Genomic DNA, 15,718 nt, shown 5'->3' on the forward strand with positions numbered 1-15,718 from the left:
GTCTTGGTCATGTATCATTTGATGGATGTACAACCTGCTCTATGGGGGGAAAAAATTGGTTTGTGGCTTTTTCAGATTAATATATTGTCTACATCTGCTGGCAGGGTGAAGGTTTGCCTTCTAGGCTGTACAGGTAAATATCTCAAAGACAGAAAACTAATGCAGAACACTTCCCTTTAAAAATCAGACATTTTATTTTAAATGAGTAGGTAGTAGCTGCATGTCAGATGGTGAGGTCTTCCTGCTGCTAAATAATTGTTTGTCCTACTTGTTTTCTTCATTATAGTCTGAGGTTAGCCTTGCTAAATGAAGCAAAAGAGGTGCGAGCAGCAGGATTGCGAGCCCTCCGCTATCTCATTCGAGACTCAAGTATTCTCCAGAAGGTGCTAAAGTTGAAAGTGGATTACTTGATAGCCAGGTAATTTTTCTCTTCCTTCTTGTTGTAAATTGTACAATTGTAAATCACTTGCTTTTTCATGGTTGAGACAGGTGAGAAAAGGTGTTTCATATCCTCTTACATTTTTGATATGTAGTCTTATAAAAAGCTATTTTTCTTCAATATGAACAATGTCCTTTGAAAATAGAAGGGTAATACATCACACCAGCTAATCCAAATAAAGTGCTGTCCTGATACATACTACGAGTAATCTAAAAAATTTCTATGTTTTTTGATCATAAATGCCATTAATCATAAATTAATCTGTGGTGTTATTAGAAGGTTGAAACATCAGTAATTTTCATGTCTTAAGTTGTTTTATGGGAGTTTTTCTGATTCTTTGTATTATCATAGTGCTTCGGAGCCTCCCGTACAAAGTCAGGGCTAAAAAGTAGTTCATGCCCAAGAATTTGTAATCTTAAGTATAACCCGTGACACAACAGAAGAATACCAAAGGGCAAACTAACAATGAGATAAGATGATCAACATGATGAGTAGATGTAAATATTAGCATTTCTAGTGTGTCCTTTGTTAAAATCTTGTTGGATTTAATATACTGATATAGATGTGTGTGTTTCTGTTTATAAGTATACACACATAGTCAGTTTTAGCATGCTGTTTAATTTTGTTTGAGCAAAAGGACTTTTCTGATCTGAGAACACACACAACATGTTGACGTGAAACGTTATAAATATTTTGTTTAGTCTCATTTGAAATGACACATGCAGCTAGCTCAGAAAATATTTGTTGAAGCCATTATGCCTTACCACTGTATATTTGAGAACATTCTAGTGATTTAATTATGATGAAGATAACTGAAAAAAATACAAACCAAAGTCAATTGACCAATCAAAATGAGTATGCTTGCTGAAAGGCAGAATTTTTAAACAATCAGTCATAATATTCTTTTTCTTCTGTTTATTCAATTGCATAAATATTAACATGAGATGTTAACAATTAAGGTGAAAGTTGGTGTTATAAACAAAATGTTTTTTAACTTATTTTAGGTGCATTGACATACAGCAGAGTAATGAAGTAGAAAGGACACAAGCACTTCGATTAGTCAGAAAGGTAAAATCTAACTATATACAGTCTTACCAGCTATGCCAGTCAATTGTGCTGACTCCTGGTTTTCTCCATCAGCAGGTTTTTTTCACACAGTCTCTAATACCTTACCTTACTTTATCATGTGAGAAGAAATTATAGCTGATAATTCAAAGGAGAGAAGGAAGGGTTTTGATTTTAATCCTCTTACCACTGAGAATTTTGAGTGGGCTAGAAAAATCTGGCTAACTTTCCTTTGATAGAGATCATACTGGACAAGATTTGGGAAAAACTTACCAAATGATGAATGCTGTTCCATATTACTAAGTTTCATCTAATGATTTAACTTTCTTGTATAGTGTGTTTAAGCATCTGTGAATCAAGGATGGGAGATTTTTCTGCCATTGCCATTGCTGGAATAATCAGTTGAAGGAATGCTTCTAGCTTTATTGCTTTATCCATAGAGGTTGACGTTATCCATAGTTCTCTTCTCAGATACACAATAAGACATAGTTAGTCTGTAATGGTTACTGTGCTGTGTACCCATGGATATGAGATGTTTGAAGCTGTGATAGCTGCATTTTCAAGTTCATCCTAGAGAAACTGGCATATACAGCTATGGAGAGTATTTTTTCAGGCAACATAATATTCTGCCTTTGTACTGGACTTCGCTATTCTTTATCGTGCTTATATTCTTCTACTGAGCATCTTAGGAAAAACTACCAAAGACTTGAGTAAAGTTTGAAGTAGTTGGAAGAATGGTTCCCCAGGAGCACTGTGTGTGTTTAATCTGTTTTGTGTGTTTATGTATTTTTTTTAAATATATATTTAGGTTGAAAATATGGAAGTTTGATATGCAATTTCTTTTCTTGCAATGAGCTCACTTGGTTTCTGTCTTACAGAAGAGACAATATGCTTGATTAACAATTGTGCCAAAAAGAGTTTTAAAGCTTAAACACCACCACCTCCAGACCCAAACAAACAAAAGCCACAACCATAAAGGAATGGATCCTTGAAGTTGCAATTTATAAAAGTTCTTTGCTAATCTGCTTCAAAAAAAAGAGCTTCAATGTAGAGCCAGAATACCTTAAATCAGAAGATGGAATGGAAACACATTTATAATCGGTTTTATTTGGGTCAGAAATTTGTCCTCATTATTCCTGGGCTTTTTTGAGCATGTCTAGTTGAGCGAAGACTTCTGTCTTGCTTGAAAGAAACAAAAGGAAGCAAGAGAAATAAATCCATTAGTTTGATTTGAAAAAATGATCCTGAAAGATAAGCTTTAAAAAAATCATACAGCTGACCACCAGTGCTTTTTTCTCCATCATTGTACAAGGATGTTGTGCATGGGATGTACATGTGTGGAATATACATTTTGTACAGGGATGCTAATGGTTCTTCGATGCCAAGAACTATGTTGATGAAAGATGTTTCCTAACATCTTTTGCTACCTAGAACATCCTTTTTCTTAAAAGACAATGTCAGACAAACAAAAAGCCAGCCAACCTGGCTACCAGTAAAGCTAACACCTCTTTCATGTCCTGTTTGTGCTACAGCAGTTAAGCATGCATTGGCATAGAGCAGTCAGTACTTAAGAAACTCTCTCTCACAAGGAATGCTGTGACACACGTCCTTAATGGCACATTCTGTATTTTCACCGTCTTCTTATTACCCTGCTCTTGCCCTTTTCCCATCTCTCTTTGTCTCCCTCAATATCTTAGACTCAGTGGTTTGATACCACGATTCCTCAAAGACTATATAAAGGTTCAGAAGAAGAGAATGAATGGCAAATAAAACAGAGTTAATTCATTTGTGCAGGAGACAGTTTACTGTGAGCCATGGAAGAGCTGAATTGGGTTCCACCAGCATCACAGAATTATTGTTTTCAGTTTCAACGTCTTCATGCAATTCTTTAACCTCATCTTTGATAGCAAAAATGTCTATGTAAGAATAGCATAGATACAAAACTTTAAAACATTCTGTCGCTTTCTTGTCTTCCTTTTCATAGAGTAGAAGAACAAAATTTAAAATATTAAACATGTTTTATGAATTTATAAAAGGCACTTAATTATAAACTTGTTTAAAAATGCAGGTTAAAGTAGTATAGGAAGAGAAAAGGAAAACAACTTTAAACTTTTTAAACTTGGTTTCTGTTTTTTTTTTGAAAGCTTTGAGCGCTCACTCTCTCTTTTGACTGTAATCACCTCTATGTTTCCTAGTAAGAGCTTTGCCATTTAGTGGTGTCTTCAGCCGTGAAAAGGATGGCATAAAGTTGCTTCAGAAAGCGTTTTTCCATCTAATAAAAGTCAGTAAGACCATTTTTTATAATTTAATAGGCAGGATGTTTTCTTTTCAAAGCAGAAGTCAGGGTTAGGTACAATATGAACCACCTTCTTTCTTCCTCTTTTTTGAAGGAATCTTTAAAGACCAAATTTGTAGTCTTTGTTGCTTATTTCATCATAGCTGCTTGTAAGTAGCCTTGCATCACCTGTCCTTGGTCTTTAGAACTGCATTTCAATACCTAGAGCAGAATGAAAGCAAATGCAAAAGTTTGTGTTTATTCTACTAATGTAGTTGGAATGGGATATTAAAAGAAAGAAATCTTTCCTTCTCATGTCGTAAAACCAAAGAAAACAATGAAGCAGAACAGCCTTAAGAGGCTGCTTGTGTCCTCACACTAAGTACGTGTCAATATCAGTAGAAAAAAAGGTTACAATTTTGTAGAGTGGATTGGTACACCCTTTCTATTGCTAATTCTTGTTACTTCATGCCATTGTAAAAGTGAAAGACCGTGTGGGTGGGGAAGAGTTTGTTTTTTCTTTAGAGTCCTATCTTAAAGCTTCCTGTTTTGTGGGTGACAACATTGTGTATGACAAGAAGTTTCTCAAAAACACGTCTTAAAAATAAACTTGTTAGTGTTCCAATATATTTGTCATAATGGTTGCTCTTTTCTCATTTTAACATTCTCTGCAAAGAAGGTAAAACAATTAATCCCCTTTCTCTGAACAGATATCTATAAGACATCTAAGGGAGCTGTAAAATGAGTATAGGACATAACAATTTTGGAAAAATAATGAAGATAAGCCTGCTATTGTTGGAAACAAAAGGGATATTAAATAAAACCTTGGAAAACTAGCCTTAAGTTTTTAGGTGTTTGGATATTTAGTATTTTTTTACATCTTTATTAGTAGAAAAAAAAGTGACATGGTTGAGAGGGCTGGAACACATTACGTTGTTCCCTTTTTGTCAGACAGACAAAAAAATTACTTCCTACTTAGTAATACATCTGTTTAGTGATGTTCAGGTGCCATAGTATAGAGGATATGTATATTCAGTTTTTGCAAATGAAGAACAAACGTGAACAAACAGCTACTCAGCCTTTGTAGTCAAAGCCTCATTTAGGGGAGGGTGAGGAGTGCTGGTATCGGTTGGTTGTTTTGGAGTGGGGTTTTTTGCCTTTAATGTGTGCACAGGGTCTTGCTCCTTAATCTCGTGTAAATTGTGATTGTCCTAAACTAGCAGCTTAGGATTTGCATGGTGCAGGACCTCTTCAGTCGTGTAAATGAGCATAGGCTAGTAAAATCTGTTCTTGTACTCTGTCTCAAATCTATTGCAATTTTTTTTAATTGAAGAATGACTTGTTTAATGGACACAGATCTTGTTTTCACCTTTGCTTTTCAGTTTAATGTGTTTAAGGTGCAGTTCTAGGAAGATCAGGTACTATGCAAGAGGATATAGGGGTGTTACTGATAGTTGCCTTCCAAATACTGTAGCAGCTTCTGCTAACTGTCCTTTTTTGTAGTCTGCAGCAATCTAAGGATCTCTCTATAAAACAGGAGATTTTAGTCTTGGCTAATTAAACAGTTGAATAGGTGTTGAAGAATCTGCTGCAGTATGAGTGAATCTTCCAGAAGAGCTTGTAATCTACTCTGTGTCATTGGATAGTATTCTTTGTTGATAAAGAAATTCTTGGAAAAAAATATGAAAAAGGTAGCCATAGTTCTCTCTGCAACAGCCATCTTTTTAACCCTTTCCTATTATGATAAAATAATATAAAAATAAAAAACTGAAGCAGGAAGAGAATGGTAAAGTACACGAAGAATTTCAAGAACAAAAGAAATAGTTTTGAGGATTTGCCAGATACAACCAAGTAATAGATGGAGTGGTCTGTCTGGCTGTATCTAGGAAACAGAATGCTGGTGAATCTGTGAGTATATTTAGAGAAATATTATGAAGAAACCAGAGGGCTTTTTCTTTCATTTTTGGCAGATGATCACTGTGAATGCTTCATTGTTCCCCAGTTCTATTACTAATTCTTTGATAGCAGTTGGAAACGATGGTCTTCAAGAAAGAGACAGAATGGTTCGAGCGTGTATAGCCATTATCTGTGAACTAGGTAAGACAACTGAAAGCTATTTAAGAAAAATTTTGACATGGTTGCCATCAGTTTTCTAAGAGATTCTTCTGTGGGTTCATATTAAATAGATTTTATTCAAATAATTGAGGATATTTGTTTAATAATGAATTAGATATCAGTTTCATGGATGTTAGTCATTAGTTTAATATAAAACAAAATCACTTTAACTTAAAATCATAATCTCTTAAGTGAAGTACCTGAAGATTTCAGGTGCTTTTCTTTCTTTTAAGACTTGCCAATTTTTGATTTACCTTAAAAATGTTTCCCTGCTGCAGCTGATATTTCTAAAACTAATGGATTGGAAGTAGGGAGAATTCATACATGAGAGGCTCACAAATGTATAAGAGTTCAGAGAACTACAAAACATCTTCCTTTAAAAAATTTTTACAGTGGGTGCTGTGGTTAGTGGCTTCTGGAAGTCAGTATATGTGTCCATGTAAAGGCTATCTGGACAGTGGTTTATACTAACTCCCTATACTTGTATGTGGTGCTGATTTTTAAAGTTTTTTTCAAAATCAATCAATGAGAAATAACTTTAGCAATGTTTTCAAGATACAAACCTCTGTTTTAAAGAAATAAATGATCTGTTAGTCTTCTATATTCTAGTATAAATATTTTATCCATGTCAGTGCAGTGAAGCACAAAACCTTTTTGTGGGGAAATCCAGAAACTACTGTATGGAAACTTGGTTGGAAATAAGTTGGGAAAGTGCTGCACAGTGGTGACTGACTGACCAGTATTTTTGTTCATGATAAATTAATCCAAAATCTCAGTTCATTGCTAATGTCAGTCAGTTCCATTAAAAGCTTTACATGTGCCTCAGCAGTGTTCAGGAAGAAAAAGATGTATGTACTAAAGAGATGACAAGTTTGTTATATTGGAAGCCGTGAAATGTTTTCTTTCCTATCACTGGCCAAAGTGACGTGTTTTTCTTTATTTAGCACTTCAGAATCCCGAGGTGGTGGCTCTTCGGGGTGGTTTAAGTACCATCTTGAAAAATGTGATTGATTGTCAGCTAAGCCGAATAAATGAGGCTCTGATAACTACAGTTTTGCACCTCATTAATCATCCAAAGACCCGACAGTATGTGCGAGCAGATGTAGAATTAGAGGTGGGTTCAGTTTTACTTGTTTAGTGACAGAAATTAAACATTGTGTTACTAATGAAAATGTTTAATTTTCATCTCTGATTTCACCCTCTGTGTTAGTGCAGAATGTTTAAAATATAACATTTTAGGCTAAAAGCATAATGATTTATAAAGCAGGAATAACATGACAGATTAGAGTGGGACTGAGGAAAGGGCAAGACCCATTTAACTGTATTCTCATGTGAAAGTAATGCATGTCTTTCTTTTGTTTAGCGAATTTTAGCTCCTTACACAGATTTTCACTACAGGCATAATCCAGACACAGCAGAAGGACAACTCAAGTAAGTGTTAGTGCTGCTACTTGTGCTACCACTTGTGTTCATGGTATTGGAATTAAGCTGTTTTTCTTTCCAAAGTGAAAATAAAAGCGATGACCTAATATTAAACTACTTGAAGTTGAATACAGTAGGTTAGAACGCAACGTCCTAAAATACTGTTAAGCATTTAAGATTTGTTTAGCCTGGAGAAGAGAAGGTTGGGGGACAGCCTCCCCCAAATAGCAGCCTTTCTAATACCTATGAAGACGTTATCAAGAAGATGTAGCCAGGGCCCTTCATGGTGGTGAAAGGTGGGAGGACAAGAAGCAACAGAGAGAAGTTGAAACAAGAGAGGTTCCAACTTGATATAAGGGCAGGGGGGCAAGTTTTCAGTGAGGCCAGTCAAGTGTTGGAACAGGCTGTCCAGAGAGGTTCTGCAGCCTTCATGTTTGAGAATTTCTAAGACCAAACTGGCTAAAGCCTTGAGTATAAACTGGTCTGGTCTCATAGCTGACAACTTCTTTGTGCAGGAGTTTGAACTAGAGACCTCCTGAGATTGCTTCCAACTTGAATTATTCAGGGGTTTTTAAGTATCAAATGGCATTAGATGCTTAGGTCTGGGTAACTGAATTCAGGTTCAAATCCTTAGGTCCCTGCTGTAGACTCGCTGTCAGTGGAGGTGCAGAGTGATTCATCTGACCACATATAGGTGTTTACTTTGTGATGTTATCTTCCTACCATGGAAACTCCCCTTTTCAGGGGAGGAAGAGTAACAATACTTAAAAATTCTAATCTTTGTGTGTGTGTGTATACACATTGCATAAATACATATACATGTATATGCATAAATAAAAGACTTCTCTTACTCTGGATTTTGTCCGCCATCTAAAATCTCAGTTAACTACTTTTTACTTGCTATGTTAGTAACACTATTTGTTTTATAGTAATTAACTGTATTGTGACATTTGTTGTTTTCATGACAGGGAGGACAGAGAAGCACGGTTCCTAGCTAGCAAAATGGGAATAGTGGCGGCATTTCGATCATGGGCAGGTAAGATTTTTTTGTTTGTTTGTTTGAAGCTGGATGACTGGAAGGAAAATTTTACTTTCTAGTATAAAAGAGTGGTTTGTTTAAAAACAGAATCTGTCTCATTTGATGTGTCTTAATTTCCATCAATACCTTCCTACAATGCTACTAAGATGTGTTTTGATACTGTAAAATTGGAGGATGCATACATAGGTTTTTTTTTTATGAACTCTACTGACAAGATGCAGCTTTTTCCCCCTTCCCATATAGAATACTTTATAAGTTGTACCTTGATGATACTTCTTTACATTTGATGGGTGAGAGGATGTTGAAGATAACGTCATATCATATAAGAATTTGCCTTTGAGATGATTCTGCCACTGTAAATAAGAAATCTTTTTGTCTGTGTGAAGAGAGACCAACAGAATAGTTTCATTAGCACCTGCTTTTACAAGGTGCTATAGCTGAAGAGAAATTGCAGATGGACATAGTTTGGGATTTTTCATGTAGAAGACATTTCTAAATCGAAAAAGCAGGTTTTTGCATTTTTCTAAATCCTTTCTCTGCAGTATTACAATATCTAACATGAAGATACTGCCTTAGGAGCTGCTCATTCTTTTAGTCAAGACAGTGTCTTGCAAATAAACTAAATGAGTTGATATGACCATTTACCAAACTTTTGAGTAGGATTTTTACAGACTATACGTAGGAAAGATTCAGACTGTATAGAAAGCCTTTTTCATTGTAAGACTACTTGCTTTATTTTTTAATGTTCTGAAAATTATCACTAAGCTTAATTTAATATCCAGGTATCCTTCAAAAGTTTCTCACATGTTCTCACTTGTTTGGGGAGGAAGCTTGGGAAGTTTGTGACAACTTTGAAACTTCTAGGAAGCAGTTTGATAGGAGCGTTGCTGCATCTTCCCTTAGACACTTAGAACTAATAACATATGCCTGAAAGGTCAAGTGACTGAAGAAACAGTTGTCTTGGAATATGTTGCTTGCCACGGGACTTTCACAGTTACACATTCATCCTTTTTTATATTGTTATGTTGGAGTCTAACATCTTAAATGTTTTTAGTACAAAAATGTCCTTACACTGTCAGTCTTCCCAAAGGACACATAACTAAACCAGGCTTGAGGGCGTTCTTAGTTTTTGTTTTGACTTTTTGGGTGAGTTTTTTGCCTGTCTGTACTATCTGCTGTGTTCTACTGTTCTGCTCTCCTTATTTTCCAGACTGAGTTATTTCAGAGCTGTTGGTTGCTACGTCCTTTATCCTCATGTGCAATCATGTCCTCAGAGATAAAATTGGGGCATGCAGCAGTGACTGCATGCACCCAAATCTATTCCTGCATTGCAATTGGGATGTGGCCACTGTATGCTCTTGGAAAAGGCCTCTGAGGTGCACTGTGGAACATATTTAAATGCCCTTAGTGTGTCTGTGGCCACATGTGCATGTCTTAAGTTTTTGTGACATGGAAGTTTTGAAATTGAGGACTTCCTTCAAGTTCATGTAAAGCACATGTCATTAGAGTTAAATTTGTATTAGTGAAAATAAATAGATGAGTAGGTGGTATTTTTAATCTTTTAGTAATTTTTAAAGAATAATGGTTTGGGTTTATTTATGATATGTAAGACCAAAAAGGTGTGCAAACCTGGATTTTTTTTGTTCATTTAAAGTTGCATTTTGGAGAAACTTGCTTGTTTTTCGGATAGCATGTTTCTGTAAGTTTTAATTTATTCTGTGAAGTATGAAGAGAATTGGTCAAGGAAATGTCTTTGGAGCCACGTTTTTAATGAAGATACTATAGAGAGGCTGAAAATCAGTGTAAGCTTTAGGTGGTATTCTGTAACATTTAGAAACAATTTGAAGGTTTTCCCTATTAATATTGAAATACTAAACTTATTCAGTAAAAATACAATGTAAAAGGACCGAATTATAAGAGAGGCTCTGAGATTTTATGCAAAGTTAAATCTACTGTGTTGAAACTTCTGGAGATGAGCACTGGTCATTTGGGAAAAGATGGTTTAAAACGGTGCACTGAGAATGTTATTCCGAGTATGTTTTAACTTGCTGTTTAGAATTCACTTGAGATTAAAAGGAACTGAATAGTTTGTTAGGTTAAGATACAGCTTTTGGTGGAGAAAATTCTCACAGTTCTGCCAAGATGATGCAAATTTTTCAGGTTTAAGATTCATTCTTTATTGACAGTTTTGTCTTTTCTTTCTGCCATTTCTTCCATGTAAATGTTGGTTTTGCTGATAGTTTGAAAATACTGTTCACAGTAGAAAGGGCAAAAGTAGCTATAGTTTTTAATGAGGAAACAAAGTTTTCTGATTAGAAAGTTTTGTTAATTATTACTGATTGGAAAGGAGATGACATTATAAAGGTGAAAATGTTTATGACTAGTAATTTTTGTCATCTGTGCTTGTACTCAAACTGCAAATCAAATTTAACAATATGTCTAATGCTTTTTTTGTTTGGTGAGGGAATATTATTATGTATTTAATGTTTTCTAGGTATTATCAGCCTGTGCAAACCCGGGAATTCTGGGATTCAGTCTCTTATTGGGGTACTCTGTATACCAAATATGGAAATACGGGTAGGTGGTAAATATTTAGTACTGACGTAGGAATAATATTGCATGTTTTAATTAACATATTCTTAACATTTTAACAATTTGGTGGTTTAAACACAGACTCCAGTTATGAGACCACTACCCTCGAGTTTATTTGACCCCCAAGTTCAAGTCTATAATTCCATTATAAAATTCCTGTGAGAATGGAAGCACACTCTGTATGTCTGAGAGGAGGGAATGGAGGAGAGAAAAGTACATAAATAAATTTTTACTCTGGTCACAAGTCAAAGCAAGTTGCAGTACTGCACAGTAGCTGCAGTTACGAGTTTAAAGCATAATAATCAGAGTTGAATCCAAGATAAATAAAAATGTTTCTTCCCAATTACCTATTAAACCAAGAAGTTGACGGTGGCAGCAGTAACTATTCTAAAAATCTGTAATCCAAGTAGCCTGAGGTATAGTGACAATAAGGCACAGTTCTAAAGTAAACAAGCTGCTTCCCCCCTTCTCTTATCCACATTATTTTGATTTATGAAAATAAGCATGTTATCAGAAAAAGAAACACTGAAACATACATCAATTTTAGCACTCTATAGAACGTCAATAGTGAACAAAAGGACAATTTTTGTAAATCTATAAAATTCCTGTTGTGGTGTGGTTTTTTTTGGTAGCGAGGTCTGCTTGAAGTTCTCTATGATATATTTCGCCTTCCTCTCCCTGTTATCGCAGAAGAATTTATTGAGGCACTGCTCAGTGTAGGTAAGTACTTAGAACCAGTTCTGTCTCTTAAGCCTTTCTACAAATTTGAGCCCTTCACTGTCTGCTCTGTATTGTAAGTTACGTCAGTATTAACTGTTGCATCACTGAATTCACTGGGTGCTCTGAAGTCCTGTTTAAAATTCTTTATCAACTGTTAAGTGTTGTAAGTTTGATAAAAGATCAGTGGAGCATAACGGAGCATTTACACAAAAGACTGTCTAAACGCATTGCTACAAATTAGACTTCTTTGAAGGGTTAGAAGTGTTAGTAATGTAGAAGTGTTAGTGAATGTTGCAGAAAAGTTATTAAACAGTCTTTTCTATATATTGTGTATCTGCTAGCTATCCTCCACTGCACTTTACAGCCTTTTACTTTTCCTAGGGCAAGTGTATGCTTTTTCATGTCTTTATGTTTAGCAGAGTTAGTCTTTTATTTCTAGAATTACTCCTTTGTAAACCCAAGAGTATCCTCTGCTTTGTCTCACAGTGCAAAAGTACGAACCCAAAAGGAGCAAGTTTCAGCCTTTCATGTTCCAGCAAGTCTCTTCTCCAAACTCTGGTTATAAATGCTTTGTCATGCAGTTGATTATAAAAGCGTAATCCTTGTTCCGTGTTTGCAACAAAGAATGATTTATTTACTTATAAACTTGCTACTTTGCGACATATGGATGTACATTTTAAAGTTTTAGGTGTTATGATACTTTCTATTAAACAAGTTTAATGTGTTTATGAATTGGAAATGTCATTATTGTGGTTGATACTTAGATACAGTCTTTGTCCTAGCTTTGAAGTTAGCCTTGCTTTGTTCAGGAGTGTGGATTAGATGACTTGTTAGAGATCCCTTCTGACAAAATTTTTTATAATTTGAAACCTGAAATAACATTTGTTGGCAAGAACTATTATTTACCTACTGACAACCATTAAAATAACACTATGAAATCCAATGTTCTAATTACCGTTTTCCATATTTTCTTGTTCTAGATCCAAGCAGGTTTCAGGACTGCTGGAGACTTTCTGATGGCTTTGTAGCTGCTGAAGCCAAAACTATATTACCCCATCGAGCCAGGTCAAGGTGAGCATTTAATCCACTTAGTCTAAACCTTTGTTTTTGTTTTGTGGTGTTGTTGACAAAATATTTATTTTCTTGCAGACACAATAAGAAATGAACTTTCTAAAGTGTTTCTATACTTTTTTCTCCTTAGGCCTGATCTCATGGATAACTATTTGGCTTTAGTGCTTTCAGCTTTTATTACCAATGGACTTCTAGAGGTAACGAATGACTTTAAGTTTGAATAGATGCTTGCTACTTTTTTCCTATAAACATTAAAATAAGATGTTATACATTAAATGTAATAATTTTTTAACTTTTTGAAGGGTCTGGTTGAAGTGATCACAAGTAGTGATGACCATGTATCTGTTAGAGCAACTATCCTTTTAGGAGAACTTTTGCACATGGTAAGTAAAACTTTTTGCTGAGTATAAGTAGTATTAGTAGCGAGTTGTAAATAGGTATTTCGTATTATAGCTTTGAATTTGTGTTACGAAATTGGAACATCTACTTTTCATCAGAACAGTGGGTTAATTTACATCTTTTAGCACTTCATATATTAAAAACAGTATGAATCAATAGGAAGGCTGTTTAGAAAGTATGGATAGTGCTAGGGGTTCTGCTCCAAGGATAATCCTCAGCTCTCGGACTCTCACCAGTACACTTCCTTGCCTCAGTAGCCAGTTGTATTTTTAAGCTGGAGTCCTGCAAACTCACCTATCAGTTACTGGTTTTGGGACAAGGACCACTGCTGATTTTTGCTTTTCTTAGAACGATGGTAGACCTCTGGAACTGTGTTTAGCTTTCTGCCTCACAGGCTAGGCAGATGAAACTTTTCACGTTCAGCTTGATGTGGCTGAGGCATTTGATATTATTCATTCAGGCAACTCCACCTTGGTGGAATGTTCTTTCAGCACTGCTGTGGGTAGCCCTTGCTACAGAGAAGCTGAAGGGACCTTGCTTCGTTCCGCTTCCCTCTACCTAACATCTTTTACAGTAACTTTTCTCTCTTAACCTAAACTGTTTTGCTATAGAGATGATATTGTTTTCATATATGCTCCAGTGCTACCTTTCAGCCTCCCAAGGAGCTGTTAGTCATGTGAAGTGATATGATTTACCTTACTTGCAAAACAGTTCTCTTATTTTTCACATCCTCTCTTGAAGACAAGAATAGCGTATGCAGCAGAGCACTTTTTGAGTAGTTTTCTTGTGTTCTTAATCTTTTTTCCAAATAAATTACTTTATAAGAGATAGTAAGATTGTGAAATACAACTTTGTCTTACAGAAATTTGAATATGAGTTATCAGACATAGTCTGCATCTTCAGACTGTCGACTCATTTCAGTGGTGCTTAATGCTCCAAAAAGCAAGATCACAATCTTCAGATGTAGGATTGCTTATTACTACAGTGATTTACAACATCTCGGCTCAGTGGCATGGGTCACAACCACAACAAATCTGTTCTTTAGTCTCTTCAGTGATTTTTCTTTAAATAATTGGTGGAATTTCTTGAGTATTCAATCAGTCATGTAGTTTAAAAAGAGGAATCTGTAATAACAGATGTTTTTTCTGGTTTCTGGAATACTTTTGAATGGGAGTGACTGTTACTGACATTTGAGGATGCTGCAATGCATAGGTACTTCTTGTTTTTCTGAAGAGATGATTCATTAGAGATGACTGTTTATCAAAATACTGAACAAATATTTGTACTTTTACTTAGTTTTAAGAGATTGAAGTAATTTATCTTCACTGTTCTTTAGTTTCAAAAAATATTTGCAGAACTAGCTATGTTTCCCAAAATAAAAGCATTTAAATGTCTAGTAACTTAGGAAGTTAAGTAATCAGATTTTTTTGTGCAGAAAGTTTTTAGTAGAAATCATCAGCTTAAATCTTATTTCTGATTTTAGATTTTTTAGTACTTTTATACACATGACATAAGGATGTCTGATGCTTTGAATGTTTTTGCATGTTACCACTTAAAAAAACACCAATGCAAACAATACAGATTAGAAGGCTCTGAAATCTAAAATTGTCTTAAGTTACTTTCAGTGGTATTTCATATTGATTAGTTGGATCAAATATTCAAAATGGTATGTGTAATTATTGCTCTGATGTTATGCAAAAGGTAGTTTTGTTATGCATTTGTGAAAGTCTTGTGAAAAGTGGTAGATTCTTCAAATGTTGATCCTGAAGAGATGGCTGAAAGTGTAATAAGTTATTCTAAATGGTCTTCTGTTGTTTTTTAGGCAAACACAATTCTTCCTCATTCTCACAGCCATCACCTGCACTGCTTACCAACGCTAATGAATATGGCAGCATCTTTTGACATCATGAAAGAGAAAAGACTGTAAGAATTCTAAGTTACACTTAAAAGCAAAAATATTTACATCTCCTTTTCCCCCACAGTTGAGTGAAAACCTACATTACAGGTTTTCTGGTGGTTGAAACCACTGCTGTCTTTATTTAAAAGCAAACACACACATGCATATAGAAATGCCTTGTCATACTTACTAGGGAGATAGTTTCCAATGCATCATTCCGAAAGTGTTTACAGTAACAATTTAGAAAGAAAGTTTTGAGAGTAGATTTCAGAACACTTTTGCATAGATAGCAAGATTTTTACACGGAGTTTTTCTTAAATGAACTCTGAGGCACTGTTTGACCAAGCAACATCTGAGATGTGTTCTGTGTGTTTGACCTCTCCATTGTTTCTCTCTTCTTTCTTGGCATTTTGATACAACTAAGCTTTCAAAACTAAAAAAGCCTGTACCAATTTTTTTCTTCTGTTGTTGTTTATCTATAGCTAGTTAAATAGTAGTAGACCAAATCAGTGAGTTGTCATTAATGTAAGCAAGAGCAAAAAATGTAATGGCATGGAGCTGGGTTTTTTTGTTTTTAAACCTTTTTTTTTTTTTTTTCCCCCAAAGAAAATGGTGATTATAACAATAGTAATTACGTTAAAACTTTCTGGTGCTTTTCTTCAAAGTTTGCACTGATAATTGTTT

At 35.0% G+C, this 15,718-nt stretch overlaps 1 protein-coding gene across 1 annotated transcript in view; it reads left to right on the forward strand.

The window, feature by feature from the left end:
- Nucleotides 1-15,718, forward strand: part of RICTOR (RPTOR independent companion of MTOR complex 2) — a 91,018-nt gene that overhangs the window by 31,768 nt on the left and 43,532 nt on the right. The window contains exons 5-16 of the mRNA XM_050912536.1: nucleotides 287-418; nucleotides 1,444-1,507; nucleotides 5,750-5,876; nucleotides 6,839-7,008; nucleotides 7,258-7,325; nucleotides 8,285-8,352; nucleotides 10,850-10,932; nucleotides 11,580-11,667; nucleotides 12,648-12,738; nucleotides 12,869-12,935; nucleotides 13,041-13,121; nucleotides 14,960-15,060. Of these exons, the coding sequence (XP_050768493.1) occupies nucleotides 287-418; nucleotides 1,444-1,507; nucleotides 5,750-5,876; nucleotides 6,839-7,008; nucleotides 7,258-7,325; nucleotides 8,285-8,352; nucleotides 10,850-10,932; nucleotides 11,580-11,667; nucleotides 12,648-12,738; nucleotides 12,869-12,935; nucleotides 13,041-13,121; nucleotides 14,960-15,060 (1,140 nt within the window). The remainder of the gene's footprint in view (nucleotides 1-286; nucleotides 419-1,443; nucleotides 1,508-5,749; nucleotides 5,877-6,838; nucleotides 7,009-7,257; nucleotides 7,326-8,284; nucleotides 8,353-10,849; nucleotides 10,933-11,579; nucleotides 11,668-12,647; nucleotides 12,739-12,868; nucleotides 12,936-13,040; nucleotides 13,122-14,959; nucleotides 15,061-15,718) is intronic.

Source organism: Gymnogyps californianus, chromosome Z (assembly GCF_018139145.2).
Source record: "Gymnogyps californianus isolate 813 chromosome Z, ASM1813914v2, whole genome shotgun sequence".
In the NCBI taxonomy this organism is placed as follows: Eukaryota; Metazoa; Chordata; class Aves; order Accipitriformes; family Cathartidae; genus Gymnogyps; species Gymnogyps californianus.